The 23446-nt window shown below is 41.4% G+C and overlaps 1 protein-coding gene across 1 annotated transcript; it reads left to right on the top strand.

The window, feature by feature from the left end:
- Window positions 1-4346: 4346 nt before the first annotated feature.
- On the top strand, window positions 4347-5743 carry LOC111852731 (transmembrane protein 17A). Its single transcript, XM_023828944.1, has 4 exons — window positions 4347-4473; window positions 4728-4831; window positions 4920-5033; window positions 5423-5743. The coding sequence occupies exons 1-4, from the start codon at window positions 4347-4349 to the stop codon at window positions 5741-5743; spliced, it is 666 nt and encodes a 221-aa protein (XP_023684712.1).
- Window positions 5744-23446: the final 17703 nt, after the last annotated feature.

The following is a 23446-nucleotide window of genomic DNA, read 5'->3' as shown; positions in this document are numbered from 1 at the left end:
TGCTCCCATGTCCCAGTGGAGGCGGGGGACATTAAGTCCGAATGGGCCATGTTCCGCGCCTCCATTGTGGAGGCGGCTGACCGGAGCTGTGGCCGTAAGGTGGTCGGTGCCTGTCGTGGCGGCAATCCCCAAACCTGCTGGTGGACACTGGTGGTGAAGGATGCCGTCAAGCTGAAGAAGGAGTCCTATCGGGCCTTTTTAGCCTGTGGGACTCCAGAGGCAGCTGATGGCTACTGGCAGGCCAAGCGGGATGTGGCTTCGGCGGTCGCTGTGGCAAAAACTTGGGTGTGGGAGGAGTTTGACGAGGTCATGGAAAACGACTTCCGGACAGCTTCAAGGTGATTCTGGTCCACTATCCCGCGGCTCCGGACAAGAAAGCGGTGCAACATCAACACTGTTTATGGTGGGGATGGGGTTCTGCTGACCTCAACTTGGGACGTTTTGGGTCGGTGGAGGGAGTACTTCGAAGACCTTCTCAATCCCACCGACACGCCTTCCAACGTGGAAGCAGAGTATGGGGACTTGGGTGTGCAAAGGTCGGGGGCAAAGGTCGCTGAGGTGGTTAAAAAGCTCCTTAGTGGCCGGGCCCCGGGGGTGGATGAGATCTGCCCAGAGTTCCTTAAGGCTCTGGATGCTGTGGGGCTGTCCTGCTTGACACGCATCTGCAGCATCGCGTGTCAAGTATCATTATGGTCGTACTACAGCACTTAGTTTGGGGAAATGTACCTGTGTCTATTTTTAAAGAATTTTTATTGCTAATAAAATTCAATAACTTTCGTACTATAAACTGTAGTTCCACCAAAATCACTACACACATCTACACACATCTACAGTATCATTATGGTCATACTACAACACTTAGTTTGGGGAAATGTGCCTGTGTCTATTTTTAAACAATTTTTATTGCCAATAAAATCCCTTTAACAATAAACTAAGCCACATTTTCCCAACCTAGGTGATGCAGTCCTACCATAATAAGATTGCAAATGTATACAGTAATTTTGGTGGTACTACAATTGATAGGAGCAAAGTTATTGCATTTTATTTAATAATAATGTTTTTTTCCCAAACTAAATGGTGTAGCATGACCAAAATGAAACTGTAGAAGTGTGTAGTGATTTTGGTGGTAGTACAGTTGACATGAGCAAAGTTATTGAATGTTATTCCTAATAAAACAAATCTTTAAAAATAGACTATGGTACATTTCACCAAACTAAGGGGTGTAGTATGACCATGATAACATTTAAAAGCCTTTAGTGATTTTGGTGGCTCTTCACTCTTTGGAAGTGAAGTTATTGACATTATCCGTTGTCGATTTGCACTTTGTAGACGGTACGTAAGCTACGTCGGTAAAGTTAGTTTGCGGTTCGTTTTTCACGTTGCAAACGGCCATAAAAACCTTATATGTGCACGAAAAAATACGAATTATGGCTCCTTGTGATAGTCCTGCTGTGTGAATTCAGAAAATATAAATACATTGCGTAAAAACAGCCTTTAATGTATTTTGACCAGTTATTTTCATTAGCTTCTCACGTCAAAACCAGACGTCCTCATGACTCAAAAAGCGTCTCATATTAAACATCCTGATTTGTGAAAAATTTCACAACTGATAATTTGTCCATATATCGCGTGTAAACCCATAAAAAACACATTGAAAAACGCGCGTTTTAAGGAGGACCGGACAGATAGTTCTTAAGGTGGACCAACAGTATAGCCCAAATACACACATTTTAATAATTCCATTAATCATACATGCATTTAAACTGCTTAAAACTGATCAAGATGACTTGTGATGGTCAAACAAGGACCTTTCACATCTTTATATACCCCTCAGACACTGACATTGATTTGTTAAAGCTTTCACAAGTCATATTTTAAGAGCTATGACTGATTAAAGGCCCTAAAAATGACCAAGATGACCTCTGACTGACCAAATCAAAACTTTCACACCTTCATCTATCCTAGAAGGACTCACCCTGATTTGTGAAAGTTTTCACAAGTCATATTTCAGGAGTTATGACTGATTAAAGTACAGTAGTATTTATGGCGGATCAAGGTCTCAACCTAGGTGAATTCAAAGGCCCTAAAAATGACCAAGATGACTTCTGACTGACCAAATCAAAACTTTCACACCTTCATCTACCCCAGAAGAACTCACCCTGATTTGTGAAAGTTTTCACAAGTCATATTTCAGGAGTTATGACTGATTAAAGTACAGTAGTATTTATGGCGGATCAAGGTCTCAACCTAGGTGAATTTAAAGGCCCTAAAAATGACCAGGATGACCTCTGACTGACCAAATCAAAACTTTCACACCTTCATCTACCCCAGAAGAACTCACCCTGATTTGTGAAAGTTTTCACAAGTCATATTTCAGGAGTTATGACTGATTAAAGTACAGTAGTATTTATGGCGGATCAAGGTCTCAACCTAGGTGAATTCAAAGGCCCTAAAAATGACCAAGATGACCTCTGACTGACCAAATCAAAACTTTCACACCTTCATCTATCCTAGAAGGACTCACCCTGATTTGTGAAAGTTTTCACAAGTCATATTTCAGGAGTTATGACTTATTAAAGTACAGTAGTATCTATGGCGGATCAAGGTCTCAATCTAGGTAAATTTAAAGGCCCTAAAAATGACCAGGATGACCTCTGACTGACCAAATCAAAACTTTCACACCTTCATCTATCCTAGAAGGACTCACCCTGATTTGTGAAAGTTTTCACAAGTCATATTTTATGAGTTATGAAATATTTATAATAGTAATGACTGAAATCCTATGACATGAAATAAGCACAACAGTACATGGAAATTCAGTTGTGATGAACATCTCTGAAGTCCATGTGTGCTCCTTGACACAACAGAGAGCCACAACAGACATTACAACAATGATACATGAACTTCTCTGTGTTGTGAAAGTTCAAAAATGTTATGTTGAAAGTTGAACATCATTTTATTACAATGAACTATTAGTGTAGTTTAAACATTACATCAAATAGAACAGTAACATAAGTTTAACAAATTACAATGATTAATAAACAATAACACAATAACTTAATAAAATTCACAATGTTAGTTTTTACTTATTATGTACAACATATACAAAACTATGTTTTGTTTGGGTTACTGATGGTGTCAATTTCCTGTTCTGTGAGGTCTGTGCATTTCACATGTGTCCACAACATGCACTCGTCACATTGGATCTACACAGAAAATCACCCAAACAAAACATGGTTTTGTATATGTTGTACATAATAAGTAAAAACTAACATTGTGAATTTTATTAAGTTATTGTGTTATTGTTTATTAATCATTGTAATTTGTTAAACTTATGTTACTGTTCTATTAATAAATGCATTTTCACTTCATAAACTTGAGAATAATTGTTCCAGTTTATTCTCTCCTTTGGGCCTCATTCTGGGGTGAGCTGCCACTAGCAATTTACTGTACATAGTTGGATCCAATCAGTTGTGTGGTATAAATGCATTATTAATGTATAAATACATTGAATAATTTAAAAGATACACGTGTACAGATACTAATCATAGGTCAAAACATTGATATATTAGGCTGAATTATAAACGCCAGTTTATAATTTGGAGAAGGTACAACCGCTGCATCCTTGATATTTGGAGTAGAGCAAGACCAATATCTGGGGATGTTTCCTGTCCTCTGTACTTCTGTTCTTGAGCATTGGAACTGGTCTTCGGAAATAAAAGATGATGTGAAACGGATACACGAGAACACAAGTACGGTCAAGTACTCATATTGAGAAACACCAATTGAGTATTGGAACTGGTCTTCGGCAATAAAAGATGATGTAAAACGGGTACACGAGAACACAAGTACGGTCAAGTACTCATATTGAGAAACATCCACGGACGTGTTCCCCACAAACAAATCAATTGCGAAAGTCACACCATTACAAGCCAAGCATTCAAGCTCACTCCACGAGGCAACCGGCCTCTGTTTCCCCTTCTAATCTGTGCATTTAAACATGTACAATCAGGCTCATCCATGCATAATCAGTATTCACAGAAAAACGTGCAGAACTGTAGAAATAATGTATACACTCAGAAGTTTTTATTAATAAAAATCAATACCTTATTATGACTGAATAATACCTAGTAACATCTGTTCTGATTAATTAAGATCCTAAATAAGATGTCAGATTGGTAATTTGTGACCCCCATGCTGCCCCTAATCCTCTGTCAGGCTGCCTCCTTTCCGTTAATCTGATTATCAGTGTATGTAAGTACCTAAACCCTGCAGTCGCTGGACAGGAAGACGGGCAGCGAGGAGGAGCAGGCCTAGAGAGCCGATCGGGAAGCTTTGTGTGTTCGATGCCAGATTACTTTCCACCTTTCCCCCAGAACCTGCGACTGGGACTGGCTTATGCTAGCGGGATTGTTTTTGCGCAGAACAGAACTCACGATGGAGCTGAAAATCGGCAATACAATTACGGAGCAGGTAACACACGACACATCACTAGCTATTTCATCTGCTTTTAGTGGTAGCTACCTTCCACTAAACTGCTCATTTGAGCTCATTCGTATGGTAAATTATACTTGTCTTTATGAATCAGCACCATAATTTGCAGATTATAACCTTTTAATTGCACTTTCAGTTCCCTTTTCAGGCATCATAGTGTCATTGCATGGCTATTAACTCTTGTCAATGTGTGTGTCCTATTACTGTTAATTTGTCTGGGCTTTTCCTCTCAGCGAATGAACTGCTGTCAAATCTCCCCCTCCAAATGCTGCTCTACTTTAACATCTTCTACTTTCCTTGCTGGTGGCTTTCTGAGATGTTCATGCTGGAAGTGAAGGTATCTCTGCACATTTTCTTACTCTGTGCTACAGCACCACCAGAGGACACTGTTATTAACACAGAGCAAACATCTTCTCTTTTCTTAGTTTTCTGTTCTGCCGGGGTACTACCAGGGTATTCTGGTGACAGGAGTCATCTTGATTACAGCATTTGAGGCACTAAGGCTTTATCTTGGTTATGTGGGCAATCTGAACGAAAAGGTACAAAAATATGACGTATGGTGAGACGTACCACAGCATTTGTCATGTAAATATTGTCAATTTTAAAGAGGGATTCAGCGTTGTATCACTGACCAAGGAATTTCTTATATTTTGTAAAATGAATAAATATAGATAATCTGACTGCATACCACTGTAAGTATTGCTTTATAAAGTCTGCTAACCATTTTAATCAATAATAAAATAAATTCAAAATTATTGTGAAACATAACAGCTAGCCTTGCTGGAAGATCTAATTTCAATGAAATTCCTCCCCAGCCTATTTGTTAAAACAGATCTATAGATCTAAATCTGTTTCATCTCACATTCATCATTAAAAATACTGCACTTCTATTCCTCCCATGGCTGCTTTTTTTCTGTGCTCATAACAGATCCCTGAGCTCGCTGGCTTTTGGCTACTCAGCTTCCTGTTCCAGCTGCCCATCCTACTCTTCTTGCTGACCGACGAAGGAGCCATCATCCTCCCGCTGGAGAGGGCCGTTCACTCCGTCTACCTCGTCTTCCTGCTCTCTGAGCTCGCGGCGGCTGCTCTGGCCCTCAGGACCATGAGCCGGAAGCTCAGCCTCCAGTTTCGCCTCCGTCAGTTTGGGGAGGTGCAGTGCAGCCGGCCGGCAGACAGGAGCCCGGCGTTCAGTCTGCCTTACAGGAGAAGCGTGTTTCCAGTGTCTGCAGCCGGGGACGTTCATCTGTGAGTCACTTAGATTAAGCATGAGTAAGACTCACACAATGAGGGGGAAAAGGTCTGCATGATGTCAGGAAGGTTTGCTCAATCCAGAGAAGGGCAGTATTTTACATACATACGTTTTCCATAACTATGTATTCAATGGTGATTTTGGGGTCTATCCTGGGATGCACAGGGTAACTAAGGAATATGATGCCGGTCAGTCACAGGTCACACACAATAGGACAGTAAAGAGACAGCAGTCCATATAAAAAACGTCTCTTTTTACTATGATAGGAAACAGACCCTCAAACTAGCAACCCTGTAGGGCTGGGACTCAAACTGCTATCCACTTCGGAGCTACTGCACCACCAGATATGGGTTTATCTTGGTACTTTTGTTTAGCATAACACTGAAGTCAATGAGCAGAACATAACCTATGTTTGATAGCAGTGTCTTTTCAGTGACAAGATCTAGTAAATAGCATGACATTACAATCAGCCATAGCAGTGTCTATTTGACAGCACAAATCCAGCAAAACTATCCAAAACCAATTTTCCAGTGCTAGCTAGCTAGTGACCTGCTTGTTTATTTTACCTGTAAAATAAATGTTGACGGTAGATTAATCATAAATAAACATTTTCGCCTGCAATCAATTTTACAGTTTAATGAATGTAGCTGTACACAACCCATTCATTCTTCCTTTTGAACCCAGTGACTGAGATTTGACATGCAGTACTTAAAATGCAGATTCAGAAGAAGGCGTCTCTTCCACTAATTATACGATATAATGCACTGGTGGCTTTTGGAGAGAGCAGAAGCGGGTCAGAATGACAGCGAGTGAAGGGCCCTCTGGAGATAGAGGTGAAGGTCAGGCAATTGGCTTCCTGCACTATTGTGACTCACCCAAAGGCACTGGAAGGAAGGTAATTGATGTGAGGCAGTAGGTCGAAGGATCCTGGGGAGTCCTTGTGCAGCTTGAAGTGAACTTTGTTCATACATGAACACCGGACCCTTACTACATGTCTGTATTGCAGGTTTATTTGCCGGTGTGTGTGTGGGTCAGATAGACATTACATTGTGGGGACCAACTATCCCCGAATTGTGATAAACACCTGTTATTTTGACATTGTGGGTACTATTTTTTTGTTCCGCTCAAGGCGAAATTCAATATCATAAAAATCTGTGATTGCAATAAAAAACTAAAAAAGCCAAAAGTCTCGTATTTAGTTTGGTTACTTATGGTTAGGCCTGGGCAGGGGTCATCATGTTGTGATTAGAGGTTTCTCCATAGAAATGGACTGGAGAGTCCCCACAAAGTTACAATTATAAATCTGTGTCTGTGTGTGTGCGCCTATGCGCATGGATTAGGTTTATATTACATTACCAAATGTCCCCCACAATGTAATAAAATCCTGTTATTTTGATGTTGTGGGAACCATTATTCAGGTCCCCACGAAGATCTGTGAATGCAATCAAAAAAGTAATAATGCCAAAAGTCTCGTATTTTGTTTGGTTACTTATGGTTAAGGTTATGGATGGGTAGGGTTAGGGTCGTTGTGTTGGGATTAGAGGTTTCATATTGTACAAATAACATGCATATGCATATTGAGACTATCACGTGTTCCATAAATTTTTAATGGAACACTTACATCAAAAGTAATATCTTAGACTGTTTGAAGATGACAAGATAATTATGATCAAAGTTTTGTCGCTTTTTTAGAAAATGTTGCTACAATGGATTAGCCCCTTTATAACAGTGAATTAACATGTTCCATTAAAAATGGAACATTTATTATTATTTTTGAAGCTAAATAATCTATTAGCAAGCACCAGAAGTGTTTATCTGTGTATCCATAATCAACAGCAAGCTGCAAGGTGCACCACTGCATGTGAGTGTAAGGCTTAGATTCCACTAGGTGGCGCTAAAAGATCACAGCAAGGCTGGCAAACCCTGCAGGGTTCCCATTAAGACATATGGCTCATAAAAATAGCATTTCAGTAAACACAAGTTTGAATGATATTATGTTATAGATTTAAATATAGAGTGTAATGTCTATGTTGTAGTTATTTATAAATGCATTATCTTCACAAAAGATGTGAAAAATTACCAGAGGAATTTATTTAGAGATTGATGTTTAATAATAAAAATAAAAACAGGGGGACACAGACAGGGCTTCACACTGCAACCATTTAGTCGTATTTTGTCACCGTTTTATAACTAGGTCCATCAGTTTTTTTTTTTTCTTCAAAAAAACCATCTTATATCACAAAAAATCACCAGGAGGGAGTGAGGATTGGTGTTTAGGGTTGAGTATACAGAACCGGTTCCAAATTAGAAACTGTTCTAAATTTTTAAGAATCAGACATTAGAACATCTGAAATATGGTTCCACTTAATGATTCCATCCATCCATCCATTATTGTGGGGGCAGCAGTCTAAGCTGGGTTGCCTAGATCTCCCTCTCACCAGCCACCTCCTCCAGGGTAATACCAAGGTGTTCCCTGGCCAGCCGAGAGATATAATCTCTCCAGCATGTCCTGGGTCTGTCCTGGGGCCTCCTCTGGGTTGGACATGGCCGAAACACCTCCCCAGGGAGCCATTCAAGAGGCATTCTAGATAGATGCCCGAACCACCTCAACTGGCTCCTTTCAATGCGGAGGAGCAGCGGCTCGACTCTGAGCTCCACCCGAATGTCTGAGCTCCTCACACTCTCTCCCGGACACCCTGCGGAGGAAACTAATTTCTGTCATTTGTATCCGCGATCTCATTCTTTCAGTCACTACCCAGAGCTCATGACCATAGGTGAGGGTAGGGACGTAGATTGCAGGGTTGGGGCCATTCCGGAATGCATTGATCAATTCCAGTCCAAATCAGGAAATGAAACTGGAGCTGGGATTGGAAAAAAAACTACAGGGAACAGAATTGGAGTTGAATTTGAATTTCAGGGAGATTTAAGTTCCAACTCCAGTTCCATTTCCTGATTTGGACTGGAATTGATCAATGCATTCTGGAATGGCCCCAACCCTGGCAGATTGACCGGTAAATGGAAAGCTTTGCCTTCCAGCTCAGCTCCCTATTTACCACACCAGAATGGTACAGCATCCACATTGCTGTCGACGCTGCACCGATCCATCTGTCAATCTCCCTCTCCCTTCATCCCTCACTCGTGAACAATTATCCTATTGATGTTTACACATGCATTTTTAATCAACCTTGTGAGGGTTAATGCATGACAACTCCACTTACGTCTGTACTTGAAATTATTTTCATGTTTATGAACCAAAAACACATTTATTAGTAAAACTACTATGTAGCCCTGGTCAGTATAATGGCACCACAGCATACAGCGGTATTTACTTTTGGCAAAACTGTATCTTGGGGGATTTCAAAATACCGGAATAGTGTTGATTTTAAAATAGCCTAAATACCTGAGTGTAATGCCTGGACAGTATCAAAAGTTATGTATCACGAAATACTATTAAATATTTTGGTTATATTTGACCCAAGCCACTGTCTTTAGTTCAGAAATTCTTCATCGATAAGACGAAGCCAGACATTAGTTCGGAAATTGCCTGCTGCTAAAGGCCAGGCTTACGTACAGACATATAAGCCAATGTGTACCCTAGTAACTGTGGGTATTATATGTTTTAAAATGCACAGCTGCAGAGGGAAAGTAACCCACAAAGACATGAAAACAGGTGTGTGTGTGTGTCTGTGTGTGTGCGTGTGTGTGTGTGTCTGAGGGAGATAATGTGTGATTAGAGTGGAGAGCTAACACAAGGCTGTTGTCATCATAACAACGTGAGTTGGGGACGATTCTACACAGGATGTCATCTACCTGTGTCCAGGCCATAAATACTCTCGCTTGTCTCTTTGGTGACAATGAAATGAACTTTGGCATTTTTGTTTAAAAAACAAAGCACCATTTAACTACTTCACTCTATGACTTTTTCCTTACAATAAAACATGACCTTGTTAATTTCTGTTAATTATATATGTATTACTAAACCATTTATCAGTAATATTAAAATGGAAAAAAATATGAATGTGTCAGTTTAAGTGGTGCAGCTACATTTTGTACAGGTGCTCCTAAAATATTCAGTAAGGACCACCAGTGCTATTAGTGGGAGAAGTTAGTCTTACATGGATGAGGGTTAGGGTGAGCTGGCACAAATGTCAGAAATCATTCTAGTGTATAAAAAGAGTTGGTTATCTGGGGCCAGAAAAGAAGAAAATAATCTACGGGGTAGCACTTTGATATCATACCCTGAGCACTGTACTGACCTCACTGACATTGAGACCTTCTGTAACTGGATTTTCCAAAGTATAATTTCTTATATATTAAATTTGTCAATAAACCCAAGCAGGGACCTCCATTGGGCGCTATTAAAAATTACGAAATTACCATTCACATTTGTTTTCATAATGTTGACTCGCGTGTACCATCTAATTTGGGACTGAGATTATGCGTTAAATTGATCTCTGCACCAAAATCATGATAATGTATGATTTATGTTGAAGTCGTCTTGCCTGCACTGCATAAATGATTATTGTGGTGGGTGCTAGTGGTGTGGTTATAATACACATGTAAGAAACTGCCATCAGAATCAACAGTAAACTTGCTGCTTTTACAGTTGGGCTGTTAACAACAAAGGCATATTTATTCTGGAAGAACAATGAGATCAAATTGGCTGGAGATTACATTTTAGCATGATGATAATTATTTGGACTGCAAGGGAAGCTTAGAGCTGATTTTGCTGCTGTGCTCTGGAGTTTTGGTGCAGAGATCCCTCCTCTGCCCAGAATCCACATTCTACATTTGGTGCCTTTCAACTGACTGCTCGTCCCTGTTGATGTTTAATATTTTACATATTTTAGAACAAAGAATTTCTTTTTTTTTTAAAGAAATCACACCAAAAAGCCTCCAGCAACCTTAAGGGTATCATTCCTTTAATTATTAACCTTGCCGCTGCCCCCAGTTGGTACAGAGACTCGTTTACCCCTGTCACTGTGAAGAAGGTTATACTCATTAGGGAGAGCTGATGACCATCAGCTCGTCGTGCTGAATAATTACTTTAGCTGCTCCAAGTTTCTCATTTTCCGCTTCATGAAAGTGTCCTGTGTGAGATTCACCAAAGAATTTACCACTTGCATTTTTTTACACCCACTTCCAAATTTGATTTAAAAACTCATTTAATTTGGAATAATATGTTTGCTTTCTCTTATTTACAGTCAAATCAGTAAGTATTGACATAATTTCAGTTTTGTACATCGTTACAGTACTGAGCACCTTTATTATGAAAAACTTAAAATCAGTTCAGGTACAAACTACCTTGGAGAAACATATAATTTGTGTGGTAATAGTGCCAACTGGGGTTTTGGAACATACATACCTTTGCTTGAAAATGTGGGTAGTGGATCTGAATTGTAGGCCATCTGTGAAGACGGAGTGTCACAGGAAAAAGAGCAAGAAAACACCAAGCTTCCTGTTACCATTGTTAAAAGCTACAGGGGAAATGTAGGTGATGGTAAAGGTTATCCTCACTGTCTGCGCTGCTTTAACTCTGAGTACCAATCAGAAGGGGCCTGAAACTGGCCAAAGTCCTACAGCCTGTTGTCCTCCATCACCATCTATCATGCTGTATAGCTTGTGCTGACTGGCATCAGGAGCAAAGACAGTCTTGTTTGTTATGAATCTCCTGTGTACAGTTATAGGCGGAGACACTATATTCCACATATACGGTTTATTAATTGCGATTCTTCAAAATTCATCTCTATCATCTTTTTATAACTGAGCAGAAAAGAGATTTTTTAACTTTGCTTAGTTTGCACACAAACCCCATCAGTTCACCTTATTTGAAAGATGACTAGGAGGTCTCCTCTCCCCAGAGATTCTCATGTATCTTCAGCACGTATCCCGGACCCCCCTGTTGGGAGTAACCTTTCTCCGCTTATGGTGTGACAGGTGATGGATTTCAGGAAAGGACATTAATGCCCGTATCTCATGGAAACACACTGTTTCCCTTGCGCTTTCATCTTGTAAATTTGCCCAGAGTTCATTTCCAAAGACTGTTCTTGCTCCCTCCCTTAAAGTGCTGTCATCTTAATTAAAACCCAGCTCGGCTTTGAAGAGATCCCAATGCGTGATCCGTGGGGGACACACCAGGAACACCACGACATCTAAACGGGTCATTCATTAAGGGTGGGATTCTGGGTTTCCCATTGGTTCATCACTCCGGCAGCCAAATACGGTCCTGCGAAATAACTGCTTGCCTTATGACTAATAAGCAAAAACGCAAAACAGTTATGAAAAAGATGTGATCAGCCTCAGAATACAGTCCTTAACTGAGAAAGAACATAGTACAGAACCTTGAAACCCCCCACCAAAGCTGTAACTGTCCTTCCGGTTTTATATCCTTACTATTGGTCCATGTTTCATCAACTCCGTTCCTCTTTTTTCTGAAAGTCTGATTGTAAATTTTCTTATCTTTACTTAACTGGACATATTGTAAACTGGTTTGAGTGATATCCCACCCAAGCCCTATATCACTTAAGTCATAAGGAAGATGGATGGATGGATGGATGGATGGATGGATGGAAGATCTTTGTTCAAATTAATAATTTTTACCCACTGACTCTTTTGTATTTATGCTGGGGTTGTCCACTGACATGCAGGTACAGAAAACAGATGGTTGGATGGAAAATAGATACAAATCTTAAGTTATAATCAAAAATCTGATAGTATTCTGATAGTTTTTCAGAGGAATATAAACATATGGTGGACAGGATTCTATTCCCAAATTTTGACAGGTTTCATTCTAGACAAATCGGAATAGGATGGTAAAAATGTACTTCAGAAATTGACTGATAAATGAACTGTCTCCCCAAAAATGAAAGCATTACCTAGAAACTCTCTACTTGATTGATTGTTTGTATGGTAGCATTTTGCACCTACCGGAAAAATTGTCAATATGTTTGAGTTTTTAGTATAATATAGTTTGCTCCCAGCTGTAATTTTTAAGGCATTTTCATTTCCTGTGGGATTCATCACAATCTCTCTGTGTTATATCAGATATAAGCCATGTGAATGGATGTTTCTGCAGCGAGATGGGGTGTGATTTATGGGTCAAATAGCACTTTATGTTTGCTTCTGCATGTGGATTTAAACACCTACCTCATGATAAATTTGGGAGAAAACATAATCATAAGAGAAACTTTCTCTAAATGTAGCTTTAACTGTATGAGAAATGAATCAGAACCCTTTAGCTCAGATACTCTGAGAACTGTCATTGCATTTTATCTTTAAACACAAAGCTTCATCCTTCACTGTATGGTTTTCTGCTGAGCCAAGGGAATCACTTTAGGACGACGAAGAGATCCCCGTGACACAGGGATGGGAGGACTGGGGGTTTACAGCGCTGTATACCCTGAAAAAAGTCAGCCTTTTTGGCTGTAGCAGTAGGGGGGACCGTAGGCATATGACCACATTCGTGGAAGTACTGTATGACCAGCTGCAGCTGTTGGGGGCTGGACAGAAGAGCCTAATACTTATATCAGTAATGCCAATCTTAGGTCTGGTCACACCAGTAGGTTGCTAGTTCAAGTCCTGTGTACGAGCCCTGATGTAGCAACAGCAATTAAAGCAGCTTGAACTGTTCCAGTGAATCATTCAGCTCATTAAATGGTGAAAATTGTAAACTGGGAAGTAAGGCACCAAAGTAACAATAGAAAGAGGATGATTATTATTCCATACCCCATTCTGACTGTTGCATCACCACCATGCCGAATTCGGTTTTGTGCCTGAACCGCCTTGAATGACTGCAAGCCCTATCCACCACTATCACAGTAATCACAGCTGTGAATCAGCCGGGGAGCATTTTTGATTCGTCTGAAATCGCCTCCATCAGACAGATGCCAAAATAGTCTCCTCCTCAGTGGCAAAGGTCTCTCTCTCCGGGGCCAGGTGACAAAGGCGGCACGTAGCTGGGCGTGTCAGACGGCTTTAGCATCTGCTGGCGACTGTGCAGGATCATCAGGAGATTCAGAACATTCATAGGAAGGTTGCATGAGGGCTCTTGTTAAATGCACTGGTTCTCCTCAAATTCATCCATCTTTCATGACCTGTTATGCAGTACTGGGTCTTGGGGATCCTATAGGCAATCTCAGGAACCAGGTGGGGACCAGCTGGGACAGGGTGACAGTCCATCACATACTCCAGGCAATTCTGAGACACTGATTCACATGACCAAATTATTTTAGACATTAAAATTAAGGGCAGAACCTTAACTCCAACCCTGAAGATGTGATGCTACATTGTCAACCACTGAGCCTCTGTGCCAGCCATAGGTCATTCTAGAACCCCTGAAAGCCACCTCATTTGGCTCAGCCCCTCTAAAAATGTATCATTCTACGTCCATTTAGCAATTTTGACCCATATTCCTTGGGGACTGAACTCCCCCCTAAGGGTCAAATCCTAGAATCGTCCCTGATGCCACCTCTCTTCAATCAGCAAAAATTTAAACAATATATGCAAATACATGACTATACGCTATAAACCCATGAAAATATAATATGCATTTATCTCCAGGTGTTAAAACAGCAATGAAGTACAATGAATAATCAGCGTAAATACCAGCACTGTGCAGAATGTTCTGCTTTGAGATCTTAGCACGGCAGGAGCAGTTGAGTGAACAGTTTTACTGCTGTCTATTCAAACTAACCAATTACGAGCTTGAAATCCCATCCCGCACCCAGATGCACGTTGGTCGTCATGGCCGTTCCCTGACAGACTCTCGATAGGTTTGGAGATACGCCGCCTAATTCTTTAGCCTCGGCGAATGCAAACGCTTGCTAGATGGGAGGCCATCCAGAGCAAAATAAGCCAATCTGTTTAGAACAAATTGAAGGAGAATCACATCCGTAGCAGTGTCACTGTGGCCTGGAGAAGATTCCGGCTTTATTTAAAACGACAGAGGGATACTCAGCAGGCAGCCAATACATCTCCTGTCAGCCTTTTTACCGATTGATGGACATTTCAATTGGCCGGAATAGATTGAATAAACTGCTGATTATTTATTTCTTCTCTTTAACTCCAGTTCCTCTGCAATCTTTCCACCCCATAGGCAAATTGGGAGGAATAGATTTTTTGTTAGTTTTTTTTTTTTTTTTTTAAGCTTTACAAAGAAGAAAAGCTCTGACTTGGGATGGGGAATTTTAATCTGAAATATTTAAAATGTGTCATATTAAAGAGATTTTACATATAATTAATGAATCTATTCTGGAAATTAAAATATCATGACTGAATGCCTAGTTTATTTCATGGACGTAACCTTTGGCAGTTTAGGGAAAGGAGTGAGCCGAGTGTGTTTAAAGCTCAACCTTTGATGCTTATTATAAATATACATCTCTGTGTATATTTTTATCATCACCAGTCTTGTTTGTGTTAAAGCCACCAAGGTATAAAAACTGTGAAAATGTGACAATGTCAAGCTGACTGTGGAAAACATACAGGAAGTTTGTATGGTGAGTTTTTCTCTAAGAACTACCATATTGCAGGAGTGATAATACTGTACCTGCGACAGTGGCATGCTGATGCTGAGATCATCCGTCATCCTGGCTTCAGTCCGATAGACTCTCTGGGGTGAAACATTTCTGCTATTCATACAGCCATCTCGCTACTTATCACAGCCCCTAATGTGCAGGCACTTAACCAGAAATGAATTTTGTGGGGCTCTGGCAAATTTTGAGGTGGGTTCAGACTCATTGTTTTGCTACTTGGCTACGTGCCTGGTTGGGTGAAAGCCAGTTTTGTGATGGGGGGGGGGGGGTTCAAACTTTTAATTTTACTACATGGATAAGCGCCTGCTCTTGTGCATTGAGCTGAGTTATACCTCAACAGAGAGCATGCCGGAATCATTTTATGGAGAATCTGACTGCTGGGCCTGAGAGGTACGGGGGGGTGGGCAGGGGCGGATTAAGGTGCACAGAGGCCCCTAGGCTACAATAGTCTGTGGGCCCCCCAACCCCGCCCCCCTCCGCGCCAATGGGGGCCCCCTTGCAGGCTGGCACACGTGGGGCCCCTAGGCTTAAGCCATATCTAGCCTGTGCGTTAATCCGCCCCTGGGGGTGGGGGTGGAGAGGCTCTGGGGGACAATACTTGAGGGCAGGGCCGTGCAGAGATGTTTAAAGGGGCGGGTGCTCAAAGTTAAAAAAGATAGAACAGGCTGAATAACAACAACTCACTTTCATGACGAATCTAATATGGAATTATGTGGATATCCATATTAGATCGTTTTTAGTGAAATAAAACCCCTCCAGAAAAGAAGGGAAAAGTCCTGTAACTTACTTTAAAACAAAACATGTTCCCTAAAACGGTGGACAGAGCTACAGACCCCCTTGTAACACCCTTACCCAGTTAGCTACCAGTTAATGACCACCACTACTTGTGCAGTTCATAAAAGGACAGGTAATGTTTGTTGCGCTGTTGCACAAACAGCACGCTCATTTATTTCAATTCATTTGTTGTTATAGACTATAGTGTGCGCTGTACACCCTATTTACTGTTTTGTTGCAGTCTGCACCTTCCAATTAATTTGCCTGCTTCTCCTCCAGCTCCGCACCACCCAGCCTGCAGAAAATGCGCGTGCACTTTGCGAGCTCGTACCCAGGTCGTAACGAGCGCGCTCTGCCCTCAAGGGCGAGCATTGGTTAATGGCAGTCATGTGGCTGATGCAAGCCAGATCCTTTTATTTAGCAAAATTGAGATTAATAGTTACATTTTATTGTTGAGGGGCAAAGACAGGACTCCATACGCACATACACATAAAAAAAAACAAAAAAAAAATGGGAAATGTCGGTACTACAGTCTAAAAGTGCAAACATGCAAGAGCCAGAGACCTTGCCCAGGTGCCGCCCACAAATAATGGTCAATGCAAATGAGCAACATGCTCATATAATATGCAAATCAAGCATTTCTGGTTATGAAGTCTGACAATAGTGTCTGTACATTTTTGAAAAAGAGAAATTTTGAACGCTTTGAGGTAGAGCCATGACAAAATGTTATCTTTGAGGGTCTAAGCACATTTATCACAAACAAGAAAATATATATTTATGTATCACACCTATTGTACAGCTGTTTATAGTACTATTGTAGTAGGACTAATTCCTGGGGGGTAAACCCACATTTTCGCCCTCAAATTCAGTTACGAGAGAAACCATCAACAGACTGAGTTTCTGTAAATATACACATTTTTTCCCAGTAAGTTTTGCTTGCTAAATCTGTGATTTTGTGTCAAATGTTGCATGCATACATTTCAAGTGGCTTCTTATGCATATGCAACTGGATTCCACATCCTCCTCTCTGTGACAGTGGTGTAAAAATCCATAGTGATGTTAGTGTCTTGCTCTGTCTGGATGTTTATGCTTACAAGCTAAGAACAATGGTTCTCCTCCAAGGGCCTACAGTACCTGTGTGCTCCCTGCACAAGAAGTCATTTGGTTACAAAACCAGGAGGCGGGGGGTATAATTAACCAATCACCGGCTGAAGCTGGCAGAAAGGGTGTTACCTCAAGGACATAATTCACCAAGTCCATGAAAATATGGTTTTTGACATCAGCTAAAGTTATATTTTCTGAATTTATACAACACATGCCGAGTTATATTTTTTGTGGAATCATGCCTGTGTTTAGTATTTACGTCTTATCAGTATTCATCTTTCCCTTTAATCCAGAAACAAACATACTATGCAATGATACTGCACACCCTGTTCATAAATCATTATTTCTCACAGAAATAACCCCTGTGCCGTGTCCTGCGAAGGCAGTCCGATCTGAATGGCATTTTGGCTGTCTGCTGAAGGCAGGTGTCTGTTTCCCCGCAGTTTCCCAAGTGTGAAATTGAAGCACATTCAAACCCGCGGTGCTGTGTATTTTGTTGTGTTGTGCTTTGTCCCTGGGGCAATGTGCAGAGAATATCCCCTAAGTGATATTTGGGTTCTGTCACACTGCAGCTGTGGAAAAAAAAAAAACATTTTATGAAAAGGATAACGGAACGATTGGTGGTGAGGTGGGTACCAAACATGTCAGGTTCACTATAGATTAGTGATAGACTTTTGAAAAACTAGATATTGATTGATTGATTGATTGATTTACCCATTATATAATGTATAATACTGTAAAGCCTCTGCTCTATTTATGTTAAAGGGGAGATTTTGTGTTTTTTTGGTTTTCCTCTTTCCTTTAGTGTGTTGTAATAGCCTTATGTGCAAATAAATGGTCTGTAACGTCTTAAGGCCCAAGGTACCCGCAAAAGGGAGTAACTCTTACCACAAAAATCACTCTCCTCCAACCTACCTGAAACGCCTCGTTGGAATTCCAGCCCTTGCTTCTGTGACAAGGTGAGGTCACCTCATAAAACAATCCTTATTGGCTGTCCATCTACAAGAATCTGTCTGCAGACATACCGGGTGTTTCTCCATACATATGCTTGACCGTACTTGTATTCTCATGTACGAAGATCAGTTCCAATACTAAGAACAAAAGTACAGAGGATGGTGAAAATTCCCAGATGACGTTCTTGCCCCATCCCAAATATGAAGGATACATCAGTTGCATCCTCACTGAATGAGACCAATCCCACGATTCATTGTGCCCCAAGTTCGTTCTTGGCAGGCAAGTTACCAAGACCAGTCTTGCCAAGACCACAAGTCCAATCTTTGCATTTTTGGTGTTTCAAAACACCCACAGTCAGAATGTGTAGGGCAAGCTGACCAATCAGAGCACACTGGCCTCATTAGGGGTGGGGATTAAAGGTCTAACAGAACATTTCAGACAGAGTGAAAAGAGCATTAAAGCCCCAAAAATAAAAATATGAACATTGAAAATGAGCAGAACAGGCCCCTTTGATATAGCCTGTTGTACAGCTTGTGTATGTGTTTTATTATTATTATTATTATTGTGTTGGTATGTTACAGACAGCACACCTTTGAAAATACAGCTGCAACAGGTACAACTTGACCAGTGGTTAGAATACCTCCAGGACTGCAGTGCACATGTAGTCCCAGTGATTCTGTGGGTACTCCAGTTTACTCCCAGTGTCCAAAAACATTGGAATCTTTAACCTGCCAATGGGCTGTGATTCTGAATGAGTGTGCCCAGGAGTGACCTCAAACTGACCACCCGGGCATCCTGGCTACACTCCAAGCTCACCGTGAGTCTGAACTGGATAAGCCGTTATAGAAGATTGAAGGATTGATGAAGCTGGTTATGCCAATTTGTTACAATAAAAGACTATTTAAACAATCTTAGAATCATTACCACTCAATTACCAATGCTACACTGTTTAAATGCTGTGGTAATTTTTGAAGGGATATTTCAAATCAGATGACGTAATAAAAAAGTATTTTTTTTACTTTACATTGTAGCAGGTTATTCAGTGATGTTTCAAAATGATACCCCAAAGTGTTGACAGGAGGTATTGGGAGTAGGAGAGATGGCACGCAGAAAGTAATCGGATCATATTTTATATTGGAAAAAGACCCACATGAATTATTAATAAAGTCATGGCACCTGCATGAGAGAGGGCAGGAAGCTCATTATAATGCCAAATTAGACATATCCATTTATCACACGACTGGAAGAGGATCTGCTTTTTAATCAGCCCTTAATGGCGTTATTGGGACTTGCTGTGGCTCTTAATCTCCACTTGCCTGGCTGGCTTGCGAGACGGATGCGTCTGTGGACTGTGAGCGGCTGAACGGCGTAGGGCTTTCCCGCCAGCCTTTCTACGATTAGTCGTTCCCCGGCTTGCGTCCGTCTCCACACATCTGTCGGTTCTCCATTACACGTTACAGGGGTTCCCTACGTTTAATCTCAGACGCGTCATCTGCCAAATGAGAGGCTTTTTATAAAAGCAGAGATCCAGTCTGCGTCGTAGTTTCTGGATAGCAGGCACTGTTTGCAAATTCTTAAATGTTGTACCATGTCTGTCAGGAGTGTCACTGGAGATTTATGTTAAGAGATTGTTTCCGCAGGGCACTCAGGCTCCTCAGCACCCCGCTGACTGAAGCTCGCCACTCCCTCCTCCCACTGCACCCTCCTCCCACTGTACCCTCATCCCACTGCACCTTCATCCCACTGCACCCTCCTCCCACTGCACCTTCATCCCACTGCACCCTCCTCCCACTGCACCTTCATCCCACTGCACCCTCCTCCCACTGCACCTTCATCCCACTGCACCCTCCTCCCACTGCACCCTGATCCCACTGCATCCTCATCCCACCGCTGACTCTATATGACTTTTTTGCACCAGGACAATACTTGCATTGCACCATCTGCACTGTTTTGTTCAGCATCCCTTTTGCACATTACGTCATACAGCATCCAACACATTGCTTAGTCACTGAGTAAATGTTGTATGTAAAGTATATTGTCTCATCAATGTGGAAATGTTAGTATGTGGTGATATATTGTTTAGTAAATGTGTGAATGCAGGGGATGCAAGGGGGAATTTCAAGGGGGATGGTGTGGGTCGGTGATAAAATTTCCTGAGTGGGAGGGCAACAAGAAAATTTATCTGGGCAGGGGGGTGTTTTGGATTAAATTGCGTTTAAGTCCCCCAGATGAGTACTCCTAATAAAGTCAGTAGGTTTACTTTTTCATGAATGAGGGGACTGATTTTAATGAAAATGAATGAGAGCTCATTACTGTGCCTTTATTTGGGGTTAGCTGAAGTACACCAGGTGCCTGACCTCTGTAGTGCACTATTAGGTAGTAGTGCCATTGCATACTCATGTCAACCAGGAGCGTGAAACTCACATCCATCCATCTTCAATCCACTTATCCCTGTATTTTTGAGGCTTTACGGTCTGTAATAATTCAGTTTTATTTAAAAGGTTTAATGAAGCTGTCTCATCTGATTTCAAGGGCTTATTGTCTGAATTACCCTCTTCTCAGGGTCCCTCTTAGTATTGTCTGAGCTATCTGATTCTCTTCTCTAAATTTGCTTTGGAGCATCAGTGGGCTGCCAGCCAGCCGTAACATTAAAACTACCTGCCTGATAGTGTGTAGGTCCCCCTGATGCCGCCTCGAGCTCTTATCCGTCCAGGCATGGACCTCTGAAGGTGTCCTGTGCTATCTGGCACCATGACGTTTGCGAGGTGGAGCCTCCAGGGACTCGACTTGTTTGTCCAGCACATCCCATACATGCTTGATCAGATTGAGATCTGGGGAAGTCAACACCTTCACTCTTTTTCATGTTCCTCAAATCATTCCTGAACAATTTTTGCAGTGTGGCATTGCACATTATCCTACTGAAGGAGGCCACTGCCATCAGGGAATACTGTTGTTGCCATGGAGGGTTGTACTTGGTCTGCAACAGTGTTTAGGCAGGTTGTATGTGACAAAGTAACATCCACATGAACGCTAGAGCCCAAGGTTTCCCAGCAGAACATTGCCCAGAGCATCACACTACCTCTGCCGGCTTGCCGTCTTCCCATAGTTCATCCTGTTGCCATCTCTTCCTCAGGTAAATGACGCACAGGCACCTGGCTGTTCATATGTAACAGAAAATGTTATTCATCAGTTGCTTCATGGTCCAGTTCTGATGCTCATGTGCCCACTCTGACTGGTCTACAGCTACTCAGCCCCATACACAGCAAGCTGTGATGCACTGTGTGTTCTGACACCTTTCTATCAAAGCCAGCATTAACCTGTTCAGCAATTTGTGCTGCAGTAGCTCTCCTGTGGGATCGGAGCAGACCGGCTAGCCTTCACTCCTTATGTGCATCACTGGGCCTTGGGCACCCATGACCCCGTCACCAGCTTCCACTTTTAGCCTTCCTTAGACCACTTTTGGTAGCTACTAAGCACTGCATAGCGGGAACATGCACAAAACCTACTGTGTCAGAGACCCCCGATAATTTGGCCCTTGTCACAGTTGCTCAGATCCTTACATTTGCCCATTTTCCTGCTTCCAACACATCACCAGACTGTTCACTTGCCTAATATGTAATGGCATCCTTGACAGGAGCAACTTTAACGAGATGTTATTCACTTCACCTGTCAATGGTTTTAATGTTATGGTTGACCAGTGTATGCGGGAAAATAGCTTCCCCCCAAGACCATAAGCTGGATAATCAATTAGAAGATGGATGGATGAATGGATGGATGGATGGATGGATGGATATATTAGCCCGTAGGTACTTGCATTCTCATTATTGACAGAGATTAAATTGCACTTGATTTAGCTAAATCCATTATGATATCCACCATTGATAGAAATTCTGATTATCTAAAGCATAACAGGCAATGAGAGATCAAACATACTATTACTTGTACGCATTCTCTATCTGTGGCTTTTCAGTTAGAAGGCAGTTCCAACTCCATGGGCAGGATAATGATCTCTTTAGCTCCCTGCTGTAGCAGCCTGTCACAGCACGGACACAGCTGTGGGTCAGTAGCAGCAGAGTTGTGAGAGATGTCACCAGGCTGTGAATCTCTTTGTGAATCATGCATCTGCGCTGCTCTGATGAAGCAGCCCTTTGACAATGGCAGTGAATCATCCCCAAATTCTTTCTTGCTCAACTACTGCAGCCAGTGTTTGAATAGTGGCAGGGATCTGATTTAATGTGATGGCAGCATCAGGATTCATAATCAAACATGTTATCAGGGATTATGATGTTAAAAGGTAAACTCAAAATGGCTGCCGGGATGACCCAATACGTCGCCTAGTGGCCGGATAAAGAGATGACCACGGCCGATGTGGTATTTTTAATGTATTTCTTAACATGACACACCAGAGCTAATGAAATGTATATTTTGGACGAACTGAAACTGAAATGTCCTTGGTTTATATAGGATTGTTTATGTTTTCAAATAGAATGCAAATTTTTGGCATTCAGGTCCATCATGCTGTAAAATGTGCATTTATTTATGGAGTGACAATGAGCAAGAAAACAGAAAGACAGACAAATGTGTCAGTGCAGCTGGAAATTTGATTCATATTTGTCTTATATTGGGGACCAAAGAAGAAATATAATGACTATAAATTGCTGATGTGTTTGTTTTTGAAATCTTCTGCAGGGAAACTTCCCATCTTTTGTTTCCCACTTTTGTTCCAGTGTCTTACAATGGGCCGTGTTGACATCCCAAGACTTGTGTTTCCTAAACTTCTCGTCTACATCTGCCTTTGTGTCTCACACCGGTTCTCCAGGATAGCTGAGCATTGAGTGCCGTGTTGTCTGACAGCGGAATATACATAATATCAGACAACAGCTCCTCATTTAGCGGCTACCTCGATTAGCCACCTGCTAGTACGACAGTAATAAAAAAATAATTTTTCTACCAATACATGCATTTATGACCAGATTTGGGTTCCGTGATTTTCACTGAGTGACCATTTTGTTTAATGACCTGGCTGTTGGAATTCGGTCTCTAAATGAGGAGTGGTTGTATATTTGTTATCTCTATCCTGTCCTTAATCTTTTATGTGTTTTAGGTGCTAAAGTAGCATACTGTATTATAGTTTGTGACAGTGAGTCACATAATTGCATCTGATTATTATTAAATCACTCAAGTTTTATTATTGAGTCATTTTTCTGAAGAACATTTCACTGTTGGGACCCTGAGTGACTAGTGAACTGTAATGTGTTGTAAACTTAAATTTACTGGTTCATACTCCTGGTTTGTGAAAGAGATTAAATTGTTTCAAAGGTGTCATGGGACTCACACCCAG

The sequence above is a fragment of the Paramormyrops kingsleyae genome, chromosome 2 (genome assembly GCF_048594095.1).
Source record: "Paramormyrops kingsleyae isolate MSU_618 chromosome 2, PKINGS_0.4, whole genome shotgun sequence".
Taxonomy (NCBI): Eukaryota; Metazoa; Chordata; class Actinopteri; order Osteoglossiformes; family Mormyridae; genus Paramormyrops; species Paramormyrops kingsleyae.
This window is presented reverse-complemented; position numbering and strand designations above follow the sequence as displayed.

Coding starts and splice junctions, on each gene's coding strand:
- LOC111852731 (XM_023828944.1), top strand. CDS start 4,347: ATGCCAGATTACTTTCCACCTTTCCCCCAGAACCTGCGACTGGGACTG. Junction 4,474..4,727: donor GCAATACAATTACGGAGCAG/GTAACACACGAC, acceptor TTTTCCTCTCAG/CGAATGAACTGCTGTCAAAT. Junction 5,034..5,422: donor TGGGCAATCTGAACGAAAAG/GTACAAAAATAT, acceptor TGCTCATAACAG/ATCCCTGAGCTCGCTGGCTT.